This window comes from Hemitrygon akajei, chromosome 22 (genome assembly GCF_048418815.1).
Source record: "Hemitrygon akajei chromosome 22, sHemAka1.3, whole genome shotgun sequence".
NCBI classification, from domain to species: domain Eukaryota; kingdom Metazoa; phylum Chordata; class Chondrichthyes; order Myliobatiformes; family Dasyatidae; genus Hemitrygon; species Hemitrygon akajei.
In genome coordinates this window covers 35171946-35197920 of record NC_133145.1, presented here as the reverse complement: position 1 = coordinate 35197920, position 25975 = coordinate 35171946, and the positions used below count along the sequence as shown (strand labels likewise).

At 39.3% G+C, this 25975-nt stretch overlaps 2 protein-coding genes across 6 annotated transcripts in view; both read right to left on the bottom strand.

Moving 5' to 3' along the window:
* LOC140714625 (butyrophilin subfamily 1 member A1-like) overlaps positions 1-25975 on the bottom strand; it is an 89489-nt gene that overhangs the window by 51481 nt on the left and 12033 nt on the right. Inside the window, exons 6-8 of one of the 5 annotated variants that reach the window (XR_012095950.1) lie at positions 25328-25392; positions 21659-21703; positions 18685-19107 (exon numbers count right to left, since the gene is read on the bottom strand). Coding sequence is in view for 3 of the 5 variants with exons in the window: in XM_073025981.1 (XP_072882082.1) it covers positions 18865-18956; positions 21659-21703 (137 nt within the window). In the remaining 2 variants the exon portion in view is untranslated. Of the gene's footprint in view, positions 1-18684; positions 19108-21658; positions 21704-25327; positions 25393-25975 lie in introns of those variants that run through there. The other 4 variants (XR_012095951.1, XM_073025981.1, XM_073025983.1 and 1 more) reach the window with 4 other exon arrangements.
* Positions 7071-14632, bottom strand: LOC140714621 (hemicentin-1-like). Its single transcript, XM_073025975.1, has 7 exons — positions 14620-14632; positions 14172-14257; positions 13761-14087; positions 12573-12857; positions 11003-11146; positions 9251-9285; positions 7071-9170 (listed from the first exon to the last, which is right to left on the bottom strand). Exons 2-7 carry the CDS (start codon positions 14251-14253, stop codon positions 9144-9146), a joined length of 900 nt encoding a protein of 299 aa, XP_072882076.1. The 5' UTR covers positions 14254-14257; positions 14620-14632; the 3' UTR covers positions 7071-9143.

Below are 25975 nucleotides of genomic sequence, written 5' to 3'. Positions count from 1 at the left end.
GGATTACAAAAAAGTGAATTCATTGAGTTATTCAATGATTGTTTTTTTTAATCCAGTATGCTAATGCACCAACAAGAGGGGAGATCTGTCTAGATTTGATGTTCTGTAACAATCAGGATAGGATTTTGATTACTAAGTTGTTGATTTTTTAGGAACGACTGGTCATAACATTGTTGGTCTCAAAGTTTTTTGGGAGAGTATATCGGTAAAAACCAAAGCCATTAAATTATATTTCAGAAAGGCAAAGTTTGTGCAGATGCACCAAAGACTTCAGACAGTAAACTGGAAGGAAATACTTGACATTGAGTCAGTCGAGGAACAACACAATCGATTTTAGAGGTAATACACTCAGTGCAGGAAGTGTTCATAACCAAGGTTGGGAGAAACAATATAAACAATAGGTCAACGTCAAGGATGAATAAAGATATACATAAAATATTGAGGAAAGGACAGCTGTATAAGGAATACAGAAAAAATAGTTATGATGTTAACCATAGGGCATATGAAAATATGAACTCTATAGTCAAGAGGGATGATTGGATTACCAAAAGGCAGGTTAAGAACAATATCGCTGATAATGCTAAGATTGATCCTAAGAGGTTTTTTCAATACTTGAGTAGTAAAAGAAATGTCAAGGATGAAATTAAGTGTATTAGGAATAATAAAGGGGTGTTAAATTATGGAGGGAAGGACATAATGGCTACTCTTGACTCATATTTTGCTGAAGTATTCACCTGTGAAGATGTTAGCAATATGCCAGTAAGTGTAGAGGAAAAATAAGATTATTTTAAGTGACTTTGAGATCTTAGAAAGTGAAGCCCTGCTTCAGCTGAAAAGACTCAAAGTTAATAAATCTCCAGGGCCAGACAACATATATCCAAGGGGATTTAAAGAGGTCTGTGATGAAATGTGCAAATATGTATTTTACAAAAGTTGTTGAAGACTGGTGAAATCCCCAAGGACTGGAATGGGCTAATGTTGTTCCAGTATATAAGAAGGGTGACCACACTGACACTGGTAACTATAATCCAGTAAGCATGATGTTTATTTCAGGCAAGATAATGGAAACAATAGTAACAAATGAGATGGAAAAGAAGCTGAATAGAACAGATGTGCTACCAGAATGCCAGCATGGGTTCAGAAAGGGGAAGCCATGTTTTACTAATATGCTGGAGTTCTATGAAGAGGCAACTGAAGTTTATGATAACAACAGAGCAGTTGATATCACTTGCATGGACTTTCAGAAGCCTTTGACATGAGAGGTTAATAATAAAGTTAAAGAAGGTAGGGATTCTGAGTAAGGTGTGCGGATGGATGAGAATTGGCTCAGAAACAGAAAACATCAAGTTAAGGTGAGAGGATCATTTTCACACCTAGATGTTAAAATGGGGTTCCGCAGGGATCAGTTTTGGGACCACAGATGTTTTTAATTTGCATTAATGATTTGGATAAGCACATAACAAATAAACTGATAAAGTTTACGGATGATACAAAATTAGGTGGGAGGGCTGTTAACATTCAGGCAATAGAATCAATACAGTTAGAGCTAAACAAAATCTAGATGTGGGCAGATGAATGGCAGATGAAATTTAATGTAAGTAAATGTACAATATTACATAAGGGGGGTGGAAATATTAGATACAAGTATACAATGGGGAGATCTTGAGCTGGAAAGTGCATGGTATGAGAAGGATTTGGGTATATTGGTAGACTCATCACTATCAACATCTAGACAATGCACAGAAGAGATTAGGAAGGTTAATACAGAATTGGTCTATATAATATGCTCAGTGGAGTTCAGGTCGAAATACATTCTCCTTAAGCTGCTTAATGCTCCTGTGAGGTCACACCTTGAATTCTGTGTTTAATTTTGGTCTCCATTTTGTGTGAGGAATGTTAAGTCACTGAAGAGAGTTCAGAGAAGGGTGACTAGATTCATTCTAGGTCTGCAGGGTTTGAGCTCTGAAGAAAGATTGAAAGAATTAAATCTTTTTAGCCTAAGTAAATGTAGAATGTAAGGAGACATGATATAGGTGTTCAAAATCATTAAGGGTATAAGTAAAGTGCATGCCAGCTATTAATTCAAAATTAATCCATCATCAAGGACACAGGACAATAAGTGTTGACTGGTTAAAGGGAGATTTCAGACTAACATCAGGAAGCATTTCTTTACACAGCAAGTGGATACATGGAACAAACTACCTAGTAGTGTAATTGAGTGCAGTACCTTAGAGACTTCTAAATCTAAGCTCGGTAGTTACTTCAACACACTATGTGAATAGGAATTTATCAAGCATAATTGAGCCAAATGGTCTGTTATCAAAAACTTTTTAATGTTCTCATGCCCAAATGAGAGAGGCTTGGAAACTGGAAAAGGTTGTGATGTCCAATGCTGTACTTCAATAGAGATAACATGGACAAAAATGTGGTGACCGCTGATTTGACTTTGATAAGATTCATGTCATTTCATTGCAATTGAAGATTTATTTCATAAAACTTTGCAAATAATTTTGTCAAATAAGCAATGTCATGCCTAATATTCTTATGTTTTTCAGTGAATGAAGCATTCGAGTGTTCAACGATTTTTATCACAATTTCCAAAAGCCCATAAAAGCGTCTCTGGCAGGTTCCTTTTGAGAGCCATCTGACTTCTGTGTGCAACTGCAAGCATTCAAACTGTTCATTATTCTCAATACAAAGCTCTCTAAATTTCTAGAACTCAGAATATGGGACATAATTTTTTTACTGCCAAAATAACAGTATTTAATGATTTCTCTGGCCAGTCACTTAGATATTTTGTTACAAGATGTTGTCTATAAATTACACAGTGAATGGTAAATATGTTAGGTAAATATTCCTCAAGAAAGTAATAATTCCATGGTGTTGTCCTGTCAGTGATGCTTCCCTATCTGTTGCACAAGCAAGAATGTTGCTGAGCAGAATGTCCTTCTCTTTGAAAAATGTTCAACAACCTGAAATATTGACTCCTTCCTTTCTGTTTCTTATCCCCTTGTAAATAACAACTCATGAATCAAGCTTTCATCTTCTTTGACACAAACAAAACCAAGAAGCAATGATTCATTGCCTGGCAAAGTTTACTCATCCAACTGCAGAGCAAATTCTAATACCCTAAGCATATTGCCTAATATGTCTTCCACTTTCTCAGCCATTTCATGTATTTGTCTTTGAACAGAGTTGGCAAGTGGAATCGCTTTAATTATTTGATGCGGTGACTTATGCGAAACCACACTCAGAATTTCCCTTACTGCTGGCAGAATTGGTTATTCTTCAATTGTATGGGGGGGTTCCTGAATATTGTATGAAGCATGCAAACCATCATTGTTTTGTTAAGAGCTGGCAAGCATGTTTTGAAGATGTTTCCATTTCTGAAAGTTTCCACAAAGTGACTGAAAATAAGGCAAGTTCTTGCTTGCTTTGTCAACCTTAAATTTCAAGGCAATATTTACTCATGTTTCAACTTACAAGTTCACTCAGCTGTTGTTCCTTCAAAAGCACAACGTGATTGAAAATGCATTCATAGGATCCAAGCAAGGCTGAATTTATTCTTGCTTCTGATTATTCATGAAGAGCTGCTGCTGAGCTATTGTTTCCGAATTGCCAAGATCATGCAGTAAAACTGTTGTCATAAAGCTGCTGAGTGAGAAATTGTGTACTTATATCCAGCAATGAGGAAGGCACAGCAATGCATTTTCAATTCAAGATAGAATGTGATTTGGAAGGGAAATTGAAAGGACTGCAGATTACCATGTCACTTGCCACCCTTATCCATCTAATTCCCTGTGAATACCACAGGCTCATTCCTATTGTTAAAAAAACAGCTCCATCATGGGTACTAGCCTCCCCAGCATCGAGGGTATCTTCAGAAGCCTTTACCTCAAAAAGAGCCCCATGACCCAAACATCCCTTCTTGTCAAGGAGCAGGTACTCAAGCCTAAAGGCACATACTAAATGTTTCAAGAACAAGTTCTTTCTCTCTGCCTTCACTATATTTTTAATTTGTTTGCTCTCTTTTAACACTATAATTTTATAATACATATTCCTTATTGTGATTTATAGTTTTTTTATTATTATACATTGTAATGTACTGCTGCCACAAGCCAACAATATTAAATCTTATTCTGACTTAAAGCAAAAATTTACTTTGCCGCCTTATTTTCATCAACCCATTCAATAATTGTTTGAATTTTAAATAATTACTTTGTAAGATTTGACCTCAAATACTATATAAACCATTCTAATGACAAATCTCTTTACATAGACACATATAGTCCTTATAGAAGCTCATATCCAGTGGCCTAAGTGCACTGTTGTTAAATATAGCTCTGAATTTGAACCCCATTTCCAGTTACTTGTCCTAATCAGACTTTATAACCGTATGAACACCTTTCTCTGTTTGCTTCTGTGGCATAAATGTGTGTTCTAGGTTTCATGAGGTTATTAGGATATCAGCCTGTCAATCAGAAACCTGGCCTTTAAAGGGAAGGCCATTGTGGTTCTTTGGCCTCCAGTTGGCAGAACTGTACCTATGATGTTAGCATTGATTTGGTTTAGTAACTTTGAGAGAAGGGCAGGAGACTAGTGGGCCTACAGGCATATACACACTTCCCTTCTTGGAAGTTTCATACCCATTGGAGAGAGTAAATGGGGCTTTAGTTAGTCAACATAGCTGAAAGAAAGTACTTCTATTGTGTGTGTCTGGTTCGGAACTGTAGAGTCACAGAATCATACAGCTCTAAAATGGACTTTGTCCACCATGACTGTGGTGCCCATCAAAGCTAATCCTTTCTTGCCTGCATTAGGCCCTTCTTCCTCAATGCCTTTACAATCCAAATACCCTTCTAAAGCCCTTTTAAACATTGTATATTCCTCTGCCACTTCCTCCAGCAGATCAGTCCAGATAATCACCACACTCTGTGAAAGGTTACTCTTTCAAACTCATTTAAATTTCACCTAAAATGTGTCCTCTAGCTCTAGAATCTCCAGCCTTGAGAAAAGAAAGAGTCTTGACACTTTATCCCTGTTAATTTTGTAAATCGCCATCCAGTCACATCATTGCTCTACGACACTCTATTCCAAGCAACATCAAGGTGACTTTCTTCTGCACTCTTTAACGCACACATCCTTCCTGTGCTCAAATGTGAGAGGAATTCTAATCTTCTTTCTACATAATTAATCTGTCGGTAATCTGAATGTGCTGTATATGCAGAGTCTGTGTGTTTAACCCCACAAATGGTATAATGATTAGACCACTTTCCCAATGCTGGACCTGTAACTATGCCTACCTTTTCATCAGCTGCTTGGAACAGTCTACACTCCAAGCCTACACTGGTAATGCTTCCCAACACTTTCTGCGCCACATTGACAACTTGGAGCTGCTTCATCAATTTCATCAACTTTATCCTCAACTTCAACACTGCTCTTAAATTTACTTGGTGCATTGCTGACAGCTCTCTCCCCTTTCTCAATCTCTCTGGAAGCACACTATCTGCTAATGTATTTTATAAACCTATCGAGTCTCACAGCTATCTTGTGTATCCCTGTTTTCAACCTGTCACTTGTAAAAATACTATTCCCTTTTCTCAATTCCCTTAACCCTGCTCCTTCTGTTCTCAGGATAAGGCTTTCCTTTCCAGAACATCTGAGATGTCCTCCTCTTTCAAAGAATGGGGTTTCATTTCCTCTACAATTGATGCTGCCCTAATCCGTATCTCCTCTATTTCCTGGACATACACTCTCGCCTAATCCTTACCTATAATTCCACAAGTCTCCGCATCTAAAACATCATTCTCTTTAACATCTGCCATCTTCACTAAGCATATCTTTCTCTACCTGCCCCCATTCTCTGTTTTCTGTAGGGTGCAGATTTTGCTCTCTAGGTGACTCCATTGTCCACTCATCCTTCTCCAGGCATTTATCCCTGCAAGTGGCAGAAGTGCAACACCTGTCCCTTCACTTCCTCCGTCACCAACATTCAGGGCCCCAAACAGTCTGTCCAGGTGAGACAACACTTCATCATCATTGTCAGGATTCACTGCTGTATCTGGTGTTCCTGGTGCCGCCTCTTCTACATCTATAAGACCTGATGTCGATTGATGCTCTGTTTAATTGAATGCTCTTGCTCCACCCACCACAACAGGCGGGATTTCCCATTGGCCATATAGCTAAATTCTACTTCCTATTCCCATTCCCACATATCAGTCCATGGCCTCCTCTACTATGACAACGAGGCCACTGTCAGGTTGGAAGAGCAGCTCCTCATATTCCATCTAGGTAGCCTCCAATCTGATGACGAGAACACCATTTCTCTAAATTCTGGTAATTTCTTCCCCCTCCTCCTTCTCTCTTATTCTATTCCCATTCTGGCTCTCTCTTACCCCTTTTCTCATCCCTTGCTCAACACCCCTCTCTTGTGCCCCTGCTTCTTCCCTTTCTCCTTTGGATCTCTCCTATGAAATTCCTTCTTTTTCAGCCCTTTACTTTTTCTACCTATCACCTGCCAGCTTCACACTTTAGTCCCCCTCACCTGGCTTCACCTATCACCTGCCATCTTATGCTCCTTCTCCTCCACCTCTTCTTATTCTGACCTCTCCCCCTTTTCTTTCCAGTCCTGATGAAGAGTCTCAGTCCACAATGTTGACTGTTTATTCCCCTCCATTGATGCTGCCTGACCTATGGAGATCCTCTGGTAATTTTTGTGTGTTGCTCATAGACTGGTCTGTATCTCTGACTCCCAAGAAATAGTTTGAAAAAGGAGCCGAATGCATCTCCAGGACAGTGTTGTATGTTTCATGCTGTCTGTAATGGTGAACTTATAACTCTGAACCATGAATTAACAGCATTTGTGAATTTAATTGAGCACTTCCTTTTAATTTCAGCAAGGGGATATTTCCTCATATTGACTGAAGTTCATCTAGTCCTGCACGCTAGGTGGAGTGAGAGACCAGTGCAGTCAAATAAACCAGTGGTACAATGAACCCAGCCTTTGGGCTGGGAATCATAGAAGATCATGTGGTTCAATCTGTTGGCAAAGGAATCACACAATGGAGAAAAAGAAGCCAAAGATTATATTTATTTCCAAAATTAGGTCAGTAACATTGATAATCACTTCACAAAACAATTTTTAAAAGTCCCACAGCTTTTGGTCACCTAATTACAGGAAGGATATTAATAAGGTTGAAAGAGTGCAGAGAAGGTTTACAAGGATGTTGCCGGGACTTAAGAAACTGAGTTACAGAGAAAGGTTGAATAGGTTCGGACTTTATTCCCTGGAGCGTAGGAGAATGAGGGGTGATTTGATAGAGGTGTATAAAATTATGATGGGTATAGATAGTGAATGCAAGCAGGCTTTTTCCACTGAGGCCAGGGGAGAAAAAAATCCAGAGGTCATGGGTTAAGGGTGAAGGGGGAAAAGTTTAAAGGGAACATTGGGGGGGGGGGCTTCTTCACGCAGAGAGTGGTGGGAGTGTGGAATGAGCAGGCAGATGAAGTGGTGAATGCGGGCTCACATTTAATATTTAAGAAAAACTTGGACAGGTATATGGATGAGAGGGGTTTGGAGGGATATGGCCCAGGTGCAGGTCAGTGGGATTAGACAGAAAAATGGTTCAGCACAACCAAGGGCCAAAAGGCCTGTTTCTGTGCTGTAATGTTCTATGGTTTTATGGTTTTCACTCTTCTGACAATAAAAATAAAGCAAATGACACTCAATTTTCATTTTGTTTCAATTACTCACTTGAACTGAATAGTATTTTTATGATGATCCGCTAGAGGAACTGATGTATTTTAAAGTTGCAGTCACCAAATGTTAGGGTTTGATTTTAAAACCTCACATTGTTACAGCCAGCTCACATTCATTGGCATGGCTCACATAAGCGATAGTGTAGGACAGTAAGACATTAGAAATGGTTAATGTATCTAAGTACTTTTAGGAGGAAAAGAAGAACAATGTATAAAATATGTGTAAAAATATCAAATCAGCAATGTCACTGGGCTATGTACATAAAAGAAATTAAAGTAGAAATACTTAGAAAATGAGCAGAAATTTTATAAGTAAATTTAGATATTCTAATCCTTAAAACATAGAAAAGACGACTGATCAAATTATAATCTATAATATTGCACGTGTTCACTGCATTTGACTTAAAAGACAAAGCACAAAAATTATAACATACACAATTCATAATGTTATAATAATAGACAGCTGTCGATCCCAGGGGGTAATGGGTTTGCGCCTCTGGTGGACTGTGTCCTCTCCAGGGTGCAAGCCTGGGCGGGAAGATTTGAAGAACCAGCTGTTGCCCATGCAGCGGGTTCATCCTCTCCCTGTCACTGATGTAGCCCAAGGGAAGGGCAAGTGTCGATACAGCCTGGCACCAGTGTCGTCGCAGAGTTGCCAGAGTGAAGTCGCAAACATCATCAAACTGCCTAAGGGACCCGGGCTCCGGATTTCTTCCTCGGGGTTTACTCATGAAGACTTTCCCATGAGTAAGTATGGCCACAAGGCAGCGGAGGTTTACAATCAGTTTTCCTTCTCCATTCATACGTTACAAATGGCAAATATGTGTAGTTTTCTACTTACATAATACTCCTTCTGCTTCTATTTTCGACTGAAGCTGACTACATATCACATTTCACTGTTTTAGTTCCTGAGAAGTACAGCTCAGTGGAAAAATGGCTTAATGGATTCATTCAACAGGAAGCAAACTTTCAAAGTGCAACTGAGCTTAAGAGCTTATTCTCTTTTCATTGCCTTATAGAGATTTTGTACACAGAATTAGTATTTCAGGTGTAAAACGGTGTCGCTCTTTGATACTCAAGACTGATCTTGCTGATGAGATTTATCAAAGCACTAATAATCAATATGTGAAGCCATTAACTTCAGATAAAAGCAATGGTGAAGAGTTCAACAAAGTGCCAGAATTAAAACAGGGTTCTTATTTTACGCAAGAACTGAGATTATTAAACGCACAGTTCTTGCTTTCAAGTTATTACAGAGGAATGTCACAGTTCTTTGTGAAGGATGTTGAAGTTTCACAGTTGCACAACAGAACATCAGACAGATCAGACATCATATCACAAAATGATGGTTCCTCGATGTAAGTTCGAAGTTAGCAGGGCAGTCTTCAAACCTGAGTAACAAATGTTTTAAGCTGTTAAAGAAGAACAAATAAATTTTGAAAATCATGATGTGTGTGGCTAAAAATAAGTCAATGTTTGAAATCAAACCTACCATTTGATTTCCTGATTTTTCATTGGACTGTCGAACTAAAAAAAAGAAAATAAACTATTGTTATTTATGTCACAGTAATTTGAAGTAAATTAATATTTCTTGATGTAAAAATAATCCAAATTATTTTCTTATTGTTCTTAAACTCCTAATCATGCATACTAAGAGTAGTAACAATGACAGTAATAATGAATTCTTACATTTTCTGTAATATTCAGGTATTTCCAACAATAATGGGATGCAAAATTGATACAATTTTGAGACTGGGAGCAGGCTACAAATAATATGTCACTCCTTCTCAGTTGGAAATTATGTTGCCAATCGATCAGTTTAATTGTCTCAAGTAATAAATAATCCAGGTGAAATTAATTCAAATCCTAGCCTCACAATATGGGTAGTTGAGCGTAGTTTAATAAGTCTGCCTGCTGCTAGTAACTGTAAGCATAAAGATTTATCTCTATCTACTTCCCACTCTGATCTTTCACTTTTTGTACCTGCCTATTCTGGTTCCACTCCTCCTTCACTTTCTCCAATGGTCCATTTTCCCCTATCAGATTCTTTCTTCTGCAGCCCTCGACCTTTCCCACCCACCTGGCTTCACCTATCACTTTCCCGCTAGCCTCTTTCACCTCCCCCCTCACCACATTTATTTTCTGGTGTCTTCCCCCCCTTCCTTCACAGTCCTAAGGAATGGTCTCAGCCTGAAATGTCAACTGTTTACTCTTTTTCACATATGCTGCCTAACTTACTGAGTTAACTATCCTATACACTGGCAAGTCACTCAATTAACTGCTAAAACACACACAAACACTTACACAATGCAATGAAGGCCAGCATGTCAAAGTTCAAAAGTTAAAAATTTATTATTAAAGTACGTACTATCACCATATGTACTACTACCATGAGATTCATTTTCCTGTGGGCATTCTGGGGAATTCCGGGCATTCCAACAACAAGGAAATACAACAGAATCAGTAAAAATCTACACAGAAAGGTGGTCAAACAACCAATGTGCAAAAGAAGGCAAACCTTGCAAATGCAAAAAAAGGTAATAAATAATATTGAGAACATCAGCTGTAGAGTTGTGGAATCAGTTCAGTGTTGAGGTGTTTGAAGATATCCACACTGTTTCGGAGTTTGATGGTTCAAGGGTAATAACTGTTTCTGAGCCTGGTAGTGTAGGACCAAAGGCTCCATAATTTTACACATAAATTATGTTTTTAAAAGTTTCTTTACTTTTTTTTGAATGCTCTCTCCAGCACCATTTGTTTTACCCAATACTACATCAATACTTGGTGCACTGTACATGATGGTAGTTTGATAGCAAAATCAGACCCTGCAGAAGATAAATCAGAGCTTTCCAGGGTGACTCATCTGGTGAGTCTTTAGATGAAAGTGTGAATATGGTGAAAAGATCTGCACATTCTGAGGCCAGGATTTGGATTAATTTATTATATAATTTATCATGGTTTATATTGGTACTTTATCTACCTATCCCTGTAAACATCCACTGCAGACAGGACTTCAAATCTGCTTGTGTTTGGAAGGCAAATGCACAAATACATACACAGACCTGCTAACAATCTTGACCAGCAAGCTATAGATCATAACAATTTGGCAATCATTAAAGTTTTAAGTATTTCACAGATTATGAAATTATATTTTATATTAATCATTGGTTATCTGTGCATAATTTTACACCAATGATTAATACTTTGAGTTACAAGAATTCAGAAGTTGGCTGAAATATTGTACCTGGATGGCGCCTTTTCCAGAATCTCAAAAGACCCAGGAGGAATATTCCAGCAGCAAGACCTCCAACAATGACACCTACTGCTGTGAGGGCTTTTCTCTTTTTTTCTTCAGTTTGTTGATTAATTGATGGATTCACATTTGAAACTAAAAAAAACAGAAAAAGCCATAAATTTCATCATTGATCAAAGAACATTGATATTATTTGCCTATACACACCACAATTTTTAAAAATCAGTCATGTTGATCTCCAGGCAAAACTGTGAATCCCATAACCACCCTGGAACAAACACCCTCGAGAGCTAAATATAGCCTCTAAAGCATAACAAATGTAAGAAAAAGAAGAATGATTGGAACAACCAAAGTATAACAACTTCCCTATCATTCAATGAGATTGTGGCTTTTATCTCAGCTGTATTTTCATACACGTTCCCAATATCTCTAAATACCCAAACTTCTATTTATCTCAATCATGGAAATATTTAGCGACTCAACTTCTGCAGTTTCCATGGGTAGATTGACTAACTTCTGATGAATTCCTTCTTCTCATCTGGGCATGAAAGATCAGCCCTGAATTTTGAAACTGACGCTGTGTCCAGACACTTCAACCAGGGAATATCAACAACATGTGAAGAACCGTGATAATTTTGTACCTTCCAATGAGATCAACACTGATTTTTTTTTAAATTTAAGGGAGCTTAGGTCAAAACCCCTATTCTAGGAATTAACCTGGTTACCCATTGCTCCAGTCTCTCTACTGCAAACCCACAGGCAAATGGTATTCCAAATGTTGACTCACGAGGGCCCTCAATAATTGGAGCAAGATGGCCCCATTCTTGAAATCAAATCATCATGCAATTAAAACCTAATAAATAATCTGGCTTCCTACTTATTGCATCATATGGAAATTAAATTTCAGTGATTTGTGTCAAATGATGTGTACATTGCTCTAAACACCAACAGCTTTCAATTTATCACGAGTTAATGGTGGAGCAGGTTTGACAGGCCAGGTGATATCATCATGTTTCTATTTTTTATGTCCATATATTCAATTGTTTCCCTCCCCCACCACTCCCATCTGCTCTCTGTACCTTCCCCCTTTGATTCCACATCTGCCTCCAGGTCAGCCTTACCTGAATTCATCTATCACCTGCTACACTTGTTCCAGCCTTCTCTTCACCCTGTAATGGTTTATATCTCTTCTCTTTCAGTCCAGATGGAGGGGCTAAACCTGAGATATCAATTAGCCATTTTTCTTACAGGCTCTACTTAAACTATTAAGTTCTTCCAGCTTTTTCTAGCTAAGACTGATCGCTGCAGCTCCCCACTTGTCATGTCTCCCAGGCTGAAAATCTCCAGCATATTTCTAATTTTTTTGTCCATATCCCAATATTCAGACTAGGCCAGTATATTGCATCTTGTGACATATGCTAAAATTTGATTTGTTACACCCACTCAAAGTTATTCTGGAAATCGAAATATACCAAGTTGGCAGCATTGAGAACCAGAAATAGTGTAGCAATTAGTTAAACAATCACTTTCCTAATCATGAAAAAGAAGATTATGAACATACTTGAGATACTGTTCCTGGCTTCATATTTACGCTCTGCCTCATTCCACACAGCACAAGTGTAGATATGCTCCTGGTCAGTTTTTGACGTTATAATTGGAAGTGCGCTGGTAATAGAGATCAGTCCTTGAGCAGTTTCTTCTTTTTTGGTTTCTGAGCTGAGTGTGAGGTTTTTCCCATTGACGGTCCAATGAATCTGAGCGGAAGGATATCCAGTTGTTTCACAAGTGACCACCTTGGTCATTTCTGTCAAATTAACTAAGGCCAGTTTTGGCAAACTGTAGGGAGCTAAAAGAGAGCATTGTGTCATTTGATAATATTAGCCAATCTTTCATTATTCCAAAATCTGCCATCCCTGCCATAGTATTCCAGTACGGCCCCTGAAAATCAAAGCTCTTAACACTTAATAATGGCTGAACACAACCCAATTGCTGTCGCAGCACAGGTAGTCAGCAGGTCTCACAGAATAGATGCAGCAACCAGTGAAACCCTGAGCTCTGCCTCATGAACATTCATCAAGGTATAAATATTATTGTATTGAAAAGCTGAACTTCATACCTATGCTAAACAACTAATTAAGGAAAATATAACCATCCCAGGAGACATTTTCCATTCCTTTGAATGGATTCTGCTATGCTTACACCAGCTTTAAGCTGCAAAGCGCTGGGTACAGATTCCTTGAGGACACTCTTGGTGCAACACAGGGGCAACCACTGCCTGTGGGGTATGCCACTACGATGGAGAGATATCGGTTAATTCTCAGCATTAATGCCAAGGGATCCTTGCCAGCATATGTTGATGCAACAACACCAAAAGTAGGTAATCTACTCAGTGGTACAGTCATCCACCATGAATGGATACTTTCACCCTACCAGTTACCTGGTGAGTTTACTAATATAAGGGGGGGGGGATATTGGCTTCAGTGAAAGTGATATGGTTTGGGACATTCAGGAGATTTAAAACCTGTTATATGAATGCAAAGGTATTCTTTGCTTTTACAGATAAAATTCTTATACAGTATTTATTTACCTACTGTAACTTTCTATCCTTTTTTTCATAAATGAAGTCTATTTTTGTAATAATAAAAGCAAAACAAAGGTGTTTTGGTGAAGTAAAACTGCATTTCACATCACTTAGAATTAACCAGTTTTTGAAATGAAAATAAAACAGGGAAAATACACTGTGACTCACCTTTAACCACTAAAACGATGTTAACTTGCTTATATCCCACATCTGTTTCCAAATAGTAAAGATATTTCCCACTGTCTGAAAGTTGTGTTTTTTGAAGTACCAGCGATACATTTCGGACATCCGGAGAAAGTAATTTAATTCGATTGGGAGCATTCATGGCATTATGATTTCCATTAAACTGAAAAACAAGTCTATAATTTCCCTCATCTTTTCTCAGTTCAATTTTTGTGGGTTTACTTGGCTTTGCTGTTGTCAGGTTGCATGGCAATATCGTGTCCTCGTTAAATATTCCCGTCACCGTCTCCTCGCACTTCAAAGTCACGAACTCTGCAAAACAATACATCCCATCATCTTCCATTACTATCGTCAGTGTTGAATGAGCTAGTGACTGAAAAACGATTTACTACTTACCTTTTACAGAGTAAACGTTTGCACACAGCACCAAGTAAATATATATCTGTGGGTTTAAATCCATTTCCAGAATTCCCTTCATCTGCCTGCCGATTTAAACACAATATACAATAAATGTTTCAAGATCAGAAATCGGATGTTTGCCAGGAATTTCATATAATGTAAATTCCAAGTAGGTTACAAAAAGGTAAATTGCATCAACTACATTCGATTCCTATATATGTTTGATCAATCAGAAAACCTCGTATAAGTAACCCCCTGGTTTTCTAGTTTGCTCTACGTTCAGCAGACTCTCCGCGACTGCGGACATTCGCTGCCTGGATCAAAGTGTTAATGCAAACACAGAAAACCAGTAGAGCTAAAGCAACAACCAAGTGTTGGAATCTACAGAGGGCGACGGATTTGCCATTTCGATCCACTTGAGAAAGCTGCAAGAGTCTGCAATCACCTGTGGAGGAACCGTGGAGCCAAACTTACCAACGCGCCACACGCTGTCCCCCCCGAGAGCCTGCGAAATTCGTATTCGATTCGGCGGACTGGGGACTTCTGTTTCCTGGACTTTCAATTTTCTTGTTTTCTGTTTCAATCTGAATGGCGAGGACGGTGGTGGCGATACTGAGTTTCAATTCTATAAATAACTACTGTACCGAAGATTTATGCCTGACATGCAACTTTTTAAAGTTGTACGGCTGTTAAACTTGCAGGTAACCCGCAGCCTCTTCACCAGCAGCTCACTCGGAAAAGAAGTGTCTTATGAAATGAAGGTCAATGGCGTGCTGCGAAAACCGAAACTAATGCGGGGAATACCCGGGACGGTAATTTCAGCAAACCCGACCCTTTCTTGTAAGAAGTATACTGTCCCCAGCTGGACTTTCTCTTTATTACACCGCTCCGGCATTTGTTCCAGGGCCATTGTCAAAAGTCCATCTTCCAGTTTTTATTTTAGTTTTCTTCGTCAACGTCAATTAATATTGTGGACTGATATCGCAAATATTTACATTCATAACGAGCACAAAATAATCATTTCCACATTCTGAGCGTTGGTTTGGATTGCACCGATGACCTGTACTGGCAAGGAAAGCTCTTTGTGGTTAAGTGAGCCACACACACACAAACAAAGCTGTAGACTGAACAGGCCTTATATTCGCTTGCAGCAAACATAAAGGGAGGGGGCTGGTGGGAGAGTGTTTCAAACCTCAAAAAGAAGACTTTAATTTTGTTTTATGTTAGTACAATGAAAGCAGTTGATCAATATCAACAATCAATATACAAGATTAACTCCCCGTTGCTCCTTTATAAGGTATCTCCGGTACCTGATGAAGTGACCACTGAGTGTATGTTTGTGGTCTTTTGCTGCTCCAGTCCATCAGCTTCAAGGTTTGATGTGTTGTGGGATCAGTAGTTCTGTAAACCACTGTTGGAACACATTGTTTATTTGAGTTACTGTCGCCTTCCTGTCAGCTTGAACCAGTCTGGCCATTCTCCTCTGACCTCTCTCATTAACAAAGCAATTCCACCCACTGAACTGCTGCTCGTGCATGAAAATCCCAGGGGACCAGCGGTTTCTGAGATACTCAAAGCCACTCCGTCTAGCACCAACAATCATTCCACGCTCAAAGGCACCTAGATCACATCTCTTCTCCATTTTAACGTTCGGTCTGAACAGGAACTTTGCATTGCATTGCAGTCGCACGATTGGCTGATAAAATATTTACATTAATGAGGTGTACCTAATAAAGGGGTCATTATGTGTATGTCACTATATTGGGTGTGAACAGATAGTTCAGTATAGTTATATGTTTACACATCAAAATTGATATCTAGTTTTGAAAATTCAAACACCTTCATCAAGACAAAGTCAACTGCACCATGTGTGTACCCCTGCATTCTCACTTGCTACTCTTCAGCAATGTATGGGATGGACGATGGGGACAGGTCAAGAGAAGTTCTGACCCTTCCTAAATGCAGACATGAACTGCGTTTTTTCTTCATTCATTCATTCATTTGTTTATTCATTCATTCTTCAGGGCACTCAGGGATGTTTGCAAAGAAAAATAATTTCAGGATGTATATTGTATACATTTCTCTGACATTGAATGCACCTATTGAAACCTATTGAATGAATGGTTAACATAGAAACATAGAAAACCTACAGCAAAATACAGGACCTTCGGCCCACAGGGCTGTGCTGAACATGTACTTACTTTAGAAGTTACCTAGGGTTACCCATAGCCCTCTATTTTTCTAAGTTCCATGTACCTATCCAGGAGTGTCTTAAAAATCCCTGTCGTATCCACCTCCACCACTGTTGCCAGCTGCCCATTCCACGCACTCACCACTCTCTGGGTAAAAAACTTACCCCTGACATTTAGTACCAACTTCCAAGCACCTTGAAACTGTGCCCTCTCATGCTAGTCATTTAAGCCTTGGGAAAAAGCCTCTGACTATCCACATGATCAATGCCTCTCATCATCTTATACACCTCTATCAGGTCACTTCTCATCCTCTCTCGCTCCAAGGAGTAAAGCAAAACAGTGGCTTGCCCTAATCAATAATGAATGTCAACATATAAAGTAAGGAAAGGCCACATAAGAAGTCAAATACATGGTAAAGCAGAAATACATTTGACTGAGAGAGCTAGAAAAGGTAGTAATAGGGTACAAAATGAATTTGAAAGAGAGTACAAGGTTATAAAAAAGGGATTTAACAGAGATGTTAAAACTGCAGATTTAATGTAAACATAACAAGAGAAAATGATTGGTGAAGGGGAAGTGACATGTATTGGAGATTCGTGAAAAATAATTTGCTTAATAGCCAACAGAATGTAGAGGAACAGATATGTAGGCAGATTATGGAAATACCTAAAAACATGGTTGTTGTAGAGGGTAATTTTAACTTCCTCAATATTGACCTGGACTTCCTCAGTGTAAAAAGGCTTAAACAGTGAAGAAATAGTAAGTTGCATCTAGAACAATTTCTTGAAACATTATCTGGATAGTTTAACTACAGGAGGGGCTTTATATTGGGAAGCTAGCCTGACCAGGTGACTGATATTTAAGTGGGAAAGCTTAATGTGTTTGTTTATTTATTTATTCATTGAGGTACAGTGTGAAGAAGACTAGCTCCCTGCCAGGAGGCAAAAAGGGGGGATAAAAGAGGCCTTTTCTGATTGGCTGCCATTGATTAGTGGTGTTCTGCAATATTTGGTTTTGGGACTGCTTTTTATCACAATATATGTCAATGATGTAGATGATGGACTTGATGGCTTTGTGGCCAAGTGAAGATACAAAGGTAGGTGGAGGGGAAGGATATGTTGAGGAAGTAGGGAGTCTGCAGAAGAACTTGTACAGGTTAGGAGAATGGGTGAAGAAGTGACAAATGATGTACAGTGTAGGGAATGGTATTCTCGTGCATTTTAGTAGAAGGAATAAAACTGTAGACTATTTTCTAAACAAAAAAAATTCAGAAAGCTGAGGTGCAAAGAGACTTGGGAGTCCTTGTGCAGGATTCCCTAAAGGTTAACTTGTTGTTCAAGCTGGTGGTAAGGAAGGCAAATTAAATTTGGAGAGGATGAGAATAAAAGCAACAATATAATGCTGAAACCGTTTAAGGCATTGGTCAGACTGCATCTGGAGCATTGTGAGCAGTTTTGTGTCTTATCTAAGAAAGGATAAGCTGCTATTGGTGAGGGTTCAGGGGAGGTTTGTGAGAATGCTCCTGGGAATGAAAGGGTTAATGGCTCTGGCCACCAGGGAGAATCTTTCTTCTCCCCCTTCCATCAGGCAAAAGATTTTTAAAAAAGCCTGAAAGCACTTACTACCAGGCTCAAGGACAACTTCCGTCCTGCTGTTATAAGACAATTGCATGTTTCCCCAGTATGATAAGATGAATCCTTGACCTCACAGTCTGCCTCATTATGACTTTGCATCTTGTAGTCTACCAGCACTGCACTGTCTCTGTAACACTTTATTATGCACACTGTTACCGTTTTACATTGTAAAACCTCAATGCACTTCTGTAATCAACTGATCAGTATGAAATTTGTGCAAGGCAAATTTTTCTCTGTACCTTGGTACACATGATAATAGTAAACAGATTCCAATTCTAATTCTTCTCTATCGTATGCCAACCAGACCTTCACACAAAATTCCAGGTGCTGTCTTACCCACCATTCTATACCAGTGTACACATCATTAACCCTACATGACACATATTATGGTAGATGACTATTGCCCGAATTGTCTGTGTATCTACTTGCCCACTTTCTGGATAGTATACCTGAACCATTGCCTTAATCATCAACCCTAACAGCCCTAACACACTGTAAGCATTGAATGAGACAATTCTTGGTATTGTGCCCTGGGTTTCCACATCTGTTAAGAGTCTAAGCTTATATGGATTGTAGGATGGGTCTGAACATGGATTTTGGAATCAAGAAATAGCTTTCATGTTAATTTTCTGACTGAAAAACTGGTTGACCTGCCACTACAATAAAATCATTCTGAATACTGTCTGAAATTTTGAGTGTCTTTTTTATTTTAAAAGTTAATTATTAAAGATTTATTACATTTCCATGAAGTTAAGTAATCAAACAGAAAGGATTTATTTTTCTTATTGACTTCAGCTGTTCTGTGCCTTGATCGTAATCTTCAGAAAGTCACGTTTCATCCTGTCTGTGTCTTGGAAAATTCTCTTAAATTTTTCTGTTGGTATCTTTCAGTTCAGATTTCAGTTCATTTACTTGGATGCACAAAGAACAGCATGAATAGCTGATTAAACTGTGAGCTATAAACACAGGAATCTGGTGAAAATATATTGACAGTAGTGATTTTGCTAATTTACATGAAGAATTATGTTGACAAAAGTAGATTAATGACAGAATCTGGCTCTTTTTTTGAGAATTAACTTGATACACATATTCAATTTTCTTTATCATCTGTTGGAGAAAAAAATAACTCATCAGTTGAAGGATGGAATTAAAGTAACCTCAGAGGAAACAAATAGTTTGCATTCAAAGAGAAGTACATGAAAGATAGTGAGATCAGAGTGTGGTACGCTGATATTCCAGATCAGGGATGGCCAACCTATGGCACCTGTGCCAGAAGTGGCACATTGGCTGATTAGAAGTGATACAATGAACAGTGGGACAATGAGTTCTTATTTATAGTGGGTCCGTCAGGAAATCCATTGTGCATTATTTGTGAAAACACTTTCTCACATAATAGAAGACATGATCTTAATAGACACTATAAAACATCAGACTGAAATAGAAGGAAAACTGAAGCTACTGCTTGGGTCTGAGTTTCAGAAAGAACATGTGATTAAGGAAAAGGAAGAAATCAAAAGAAGACAAAATATATTTCTTAAAAGACTCACTAAGGTAAGTAATGTTTATTTTGTTTTTTATATTAAATCAATACATCATGTAAAAATGCTAAATATGTCTATATTAACATTTTTACAAGAATTGAATGGGGGTACAAGAGTTGTATAGTGTGGTGTGTGGCCAAGTGGTTAAGGCATTGGACTAGAGACCTGAAGGTCGTGAATTCGAGCCCCAGCCAAGGCAGAATGTTGTGTCCTTGAGCAAGGCACTTAACCACACATTGCTCCAGTCCACCCAGCTGAAAATGAGTACCGGCAAAATGCTGGGGGTTAACCTCGCAATAGACTGGCGTCCTATCTGGGGGCGGTGGGGGGGGGGGGGGAGTCTCATACTCTCAGTCGCCTCACGCCACAGAAACCGGCATTATCACCGGCCTGAAGAGCATATAAGGCTCGGGACAGACTTTAACTTTAACTTAACAAGAATTGTATGGCACATCTGAACTCGTGTGAAAAAATTGACGCATGGAATATAAAATATTGACCACCCCTGTTCTAGATCATGTTGATACTAAACAGCAGGAGGAATTGGGGCTGCTGAAGAATATTCTGCTGAATAAATCCCCAGAGCTTGATGTGATCTATCCCAAGTTACCGGGAGAGGCAAGACAGGAGATTGCTACAGCCTTGACAGAGATCTTAGTAGCCTCTATATTGACAGGCCCCCGGGGAATGGAGAATAGTCAATACTGTTCCTCTATTTTTGAGACAAACCAGCAAATTAGAGGCCTGTGAGCCTTACACAAAATTATTGGAGAGAATTGTTATGGATAGGATCAAATCGCATCTGGAAAAGCAAAGACCACAAGTCACAGGAGCAGAATTAGGCCAATTGGCACATCGAGTCTACTCCATCATTCCATCCTTTGGTGGAGGACATGTATCACAAACTTTATTGTGCTTTTTGAGGTAATTGATAATGGCAAGGCAGTAAATGCTATAGTAAAGCTGTGGATAAGGTTACTTGTGGTAGGTTAATCCAGAATATTAAGGCCCAACAGATCCATAGAGACTTGATAGGTTGGATGCAAAATTGGCTTGGCCATGAAAGACAGAGTATAATTATGCAGGGGTGCTACTCTGGCTGGAGGTCTGTGGCCAGTGATGTTCCACAAGGGTCAATGCTGGGACCTCTGTTATTTGTGATTTATATAACTGATTTGGATGGAAATAAGTGGCTGATGAATAAGTTTGTAAACAATGCAAAATCTGGGGGAGTTGTGAATAGTGTGGAAGGAATCAGTAGGATATACACCAATTGGAAATATGGGCAGAGAAATTGCAGATGGAGTTTAATCTGAATACATGTGAGGTGTTGTACTTTGGGAGATCAAATGCACAAGGAATTTGTTCAGCAAATAGCAGGAAGTGAGGAGCATTATTGTACTTAGGGATATTGAGGAAGAAGTCAATAGCTCATTGAAAGTGGCAACACAAGTTATTAAGGTGGTAAGGAAGGGATTTGGCATACATGCTTTCAGCTTTTGGGCTGTTGAGTATAAGCATTGGGAAGTCATGTTGCAGCTGTATTAAACTTTGGTAAGGCCACATTTCGAGTACTGTTAGCAGTTCATGTTGCTGTATTATAGAAAGGACGTGAAGGCTTTGAAGAAGGTCTGCTAGTATATTTCCTGAATTAAAGAGTATTCACTGTAAGTGGAAGTTGGATACACTTGGATTGTTTTTGCCTAAGCACAAGAGGCTGAGGGGTGACCAGATAGAAGCATCGTACATTATGAGAGGTACAGACGTATTTGATAGAATCTTGTTCCAGGTGGAAATATCAAATACGAAATGGCGTAGCTTTAAGGTGAGACAGAAAATTTTAAAGGAGATTTACAAGGCATTTCTTGTACACAGTGTGTGGCAGGAACTTGGAACAAACAGAATGGCAATGTTCAAGAGGCATTTATACAGTCACATAAATGGACAGGAACTGGAGGGGTATAGACCAGGTACAGGCAAATGGAAATACTTCATTTTCATTATGGCCATTGTAGGTCAAAGTGCCTGATCCAACACTATACTGTTCTATGCTCTATTTAAAGGTAGAATAACCCTTCCTTTTAGGAATTGTAAAGATATTCTTAAAAGTTACATACCTACAAAATTTACCAGCGTTGCTGTAGATTGTTTCCAGAAGTATGCTTTTGAGAAAATGACAACATTAATATTTCAAGTAAAAATAGCATTATATTCAATCTGAAAAGAGTTTCTTGAAACAACTTTACATGATTTAATACTATACCATGAAGCATATCACACTTGGTTTGCTGCTGAACCTCTCTGCCTTTTTTAACCTCAAGATATGCTATAGAGGGCAAATGCAAGGCTAATGCATTTTGATGTGAATCAATGTGAAGATATCTGTTTTGTTTCTGAAAACTGAAAGGCAGATTATTGCTTATCTACTAATGTCTATTTCTGACACCTCCCTCCCCTTTCTTGATCTATCTGTCTCTATCTCTGAAGATGGCTTATCTACTGATGTCTACTATAAGCCAACAGACTCTCACAGTTACCTGGACTATTTCTCTTTCCACCCTGTCTCTTGCAAAAATACCATCCCCTTCTCGCAATTCCTCCATCTCCGCCTCATCTGTTCTCAGGATGAGGCCTTTTATTTCAGGACGAAGGAGATGTCTTCCTTTTTTAAAGAAAGGGGATTCCCTTCCTCCAGCATCAACTCTGCTCTTAAACGCATCTCTCCCATTTCACGCACATCTGCTTTCACCCCATCCACGCGCCACCCCACTCGGGATAGGGTTCCTGTTGTCCTCACCTACCACCCCACCAGCCTCCAGGTCCAACATATAATTCCCCATATGTTCTGCAACCTCCAACGGGATCCCACCACCAAGCACATCTTTCCTTGCCCCACTCTTCCTGCTTTCCACAGGGATAGATCCCTACATGACTCCCTTGTCCATTCGTCCCCCCCCCCCCCATCCTTTCCCACTGGTGAGACCCGATGCAGACTGGGAGACCATTTCGCTGAACACCTACACTCTCTCCACCAGAGAAAGCAGGATCTCCCAGTGCCACACATTTTAATTCCACGTCCCATTCTCATTCTGATATGTCTATCCATGGCCTCATCTACTGCCACGATGAAGCCACAATCAGGTTGGAGGAACAACATCTTATATACCGTTTGTTAGCTGCCAACCTGATGGCATGAACATTGATTCCTCTAACTTCCGTTAATGCCCCTCCTCCCCTTCTTACCCCAGTTATTTATTTATTCCCCCCCTTTCTTTTCTCTCTGTCCCTCTCACAATCACTCCTTGCCTGCTCTCCATTTCCCTCTGATGCCCCTCTCCCCCTTTCTTTCTCTCTAGGCCTCTCCACAGCTGTAGAGGGATCCTCTCCCTTTTTCCAATCAACTTTCCAGCTCTTAGCTTCATCCCTCCCCCTCCTGCCTTCTCCTATCTTTTCGGATCTCCCCCTCCCCCTCTCAAATCTCTTACTATCTCTCCTTTCAGTTAGTCCTGACGAAAGGTCTCGGCCCGAAATGTCGACTGTACTTCTTCCTATAGATGCTGCCTGGCCTGCTGCGTTCCACCAGCATTTAGTGTGTGAGGCAGATTATTATCTAGGCAATGATAAATTGGGAAAAGGAAATGTGTTTCAAATGGGTGCCTTTGTACGTTGATAGTTGAAGCAAACAAGTATTCATATTAGATGATTTTCATTGCAAAAGCAATGTTGTCATCTTGGTGAAAGCCCAACTGGAGTTTTGGTCTCCTTATGTGAGAAAGAATCTGCTTTACATGGGTGGAGTGAATAAGTGTTTAATAGAGAGATCCCTGAGATGGAATGACTATTGTATGCAGGGAGATTGGGTCAGTTCGGCAAATATCGACTTTAATTCAGAAGAATGAAGTTGGATTTCCTAAAGGCCACACACACAAAAAAACTAACAGGACTAAATAGAGGCTGAGGAGTGCAGAAGAAGGGGTCATGGCTCAGGATATGGTGTATACCATACCGAGATCAGGAGAATTATACACACAGGAGGGAGTAGAGGCCAAACCATTAAATATATTCAAGAGGGCAGGTAGATGTATAGAGCAGGGGTTCCCAACTTTTTTTTCTGCCATTAACCAAGGAGTCTGTGGCTCCAGGTTGGGAATCCCTGGCTTAGAAGGATCAAGAGAAAAGGGAAGGCAGGAATACAGAAGTGAATGATCATCCATGATCATGTTAAATGGTAACACAAGCCCAAATGGCTGGATGGCATATTTGTCCCCTATGTTCTATGTTTCAAAGTTTTTATGTTAAGTGCACCAAATCCCATTCAGTCATTACACCTTGCTGATCTGAATAGTTCATTTTTAAGCAATGCCTTGCATTTGTTATCCATGCATTTAAGTAGTTTCCTGAAGTTCTGTTTCTCTCATTTTAAGACCCTGCAACTTGCTGGAAACTTTTTGTTTCCTCCACCCTTGTCTTCCGGCACACATTTATTACAGATTTTATTCTTCCCAACTTCTTAACCCTCTCTCTTTCTCTCCTTCAATACCTCTCAATATCCACCACTTTGGACCAGTTATTTCTTCACATGGGATATTGTCTCCATCTGTAGATCAGTGTCAGATTTCATTATAATTCTGTCCATGTTGAGATGTTTTGCTGTTAAATTGGTTATATTCTGTAGTGAATATGTGATGGTATTGAGAGAGAACAGGAATGAGGCCAACAATGGCCGCTTTTACATTATATTGCTTATAATTAATGCTCTTTAGACTCTTTTCTGAAAAATGGTTGCTCAGTTAAGTGTGGTGGGTGCTGCAGTCTTACCCTAGCTAAAGTTGGAATGGAGAAAGACGGATTGGTAAAAGTGTGAATGGGTCTTTATTGAATGGAATGGAGAACAGAACCTTCAAAAACTGCTATGTAACACCAGTTTTAGAGTCTTCGAAGTAGCATAGTCTGACCTGGGACAATCAGTGTAGCTTTGTGAGGGGGAGGTCGTGCCTCATGAACCTGAGTGACGTTTTTGAGGAAGTGACAAAACAAATTGATGAAGATGGAGTGATGGATTTGTTGTTTATAGATTTAGTAAGGCATCAAAAAAGGTTCCCCATGGTAGGCTCTTTCAGAAAAGCAAGGAGGGAAGTGATCTAGGAAAACTTGTCTGTATGGATTCTGAATTGGCTTCCCTATGAAAGTCAGATTGTGGTTGTAGATGGAATGTCCTCTGCCGGAAGATTGGTAACAAGTGGAATTTCCAGGGATCTGTTATGGGACCCCTACTCTTTGTGATTTTCATCGATGACTTGGATGAGGAAATAGAAGGGTGGGTTAGTAAATGTTCAAATTACACAAAGATTGGCGATGTTGTGGATAGTATAGAAGGTTGTTGTATATTACAATGGGACATTGACAGAATATAGGGCTTAACTGATGGACTAAGAAGTGGCAGATGGAATTCAATTCAGAAGAGTGTCCAGTGATTCACTTGGAAAGGTCAAACTTGAAGGCAAGGTACAGTGCTAATGGCAGGACTTTTAACAGTGTTGAGGAACAGAGGGATCTTAGGGTGCACATGTATAGATCCTGTAGAGTTATCATGCAAGTTGATAGGGTGGTCAAGGTGTATGTTGTGTTGGCCTTCATTATTTGTAAGATTGATTTCATGAACCACAGAATAATATTTCAGCTCCATAAAACACTGGTTAGACCACACTTAGAGTATTGTGTTCAGTCTGGTCGTCTTGTCTCAGGAAGGAAATGGAAGCTTTAGAGAGGGTGCAGAGGAGACTTACCAGGGTGCTGACTACACTAGAGTGCAGGTCTTATAAGGAAAAGTTGTGCAAGCTAGGACTTTTCACTGTGGAGCAAAGAAGAATGAGAGGTGACTTTATTCATGAGAATGAGTGTCAGCAAATTCCTCAGTGTTATCATTTCAGAGGACCTGTCCTTCACTCAGCATGTAAATACAATTACAAAGAAAGCAGAGCAGTACCGCTATTTCCTTACAACTTCACTGAACTGTTCCACGACCTATGGAGTCACTTTCAAGGACTCTTCATCTCTTGTTCTCGACTTGAGGTAATTATTTATTTCATTTCTGTTTGCACAGTTTTTGTCTTTTGCACATTCGTTGTTTGTCCATGTTGTTGGATATGGTGTTTCATTGATTGTTTTGTTTCTTGGATTTACTGTGTACGCCCAGAAGAAAATGATCTCAGGGTTATACATGAGACATATGTGTACTTTGATAATAAATTTACTTTGAACTTGGTAGAGGTATATAAGATGATAAGAGATGTAGATCGAGTAGACAGCCGGCACCTTTTTCCCAGGGCAGCAATAGCTAATTTGAGATGAATACTTTTTAAGTGATTGTAGGAATTTGTAGGGGATTGTCTGTTGGTGGTAGGTTTTATTTACACACAAAGTGGTAAATGTAT

Excerpts from the sequence above, each read along its gene's own strand:
- LOC140714621 (XM_073025975.1), bottom strand. The coding sequence starts at position 14,253 with ATGAAGGGAATTCTGGAAATGGATTTAAACCCACAGATATATATTTAC. Across the intron at positions 14,088-14,171 it reads AAACGTTTACTCTGTAAAAG|AGTTCGTGACTTTGAAGTGC; the intron begins GTAAGTAGTAAA and ends ATTGTTTTGCAG. Across the intron at positions 9,286-11,002 it reads CTGGAAAAGGCGCCATCCAG|TTCGACAGTCCAATGAAAAA; the intron begins GTACAATATTTC and ends TCTTTTTTTTAG.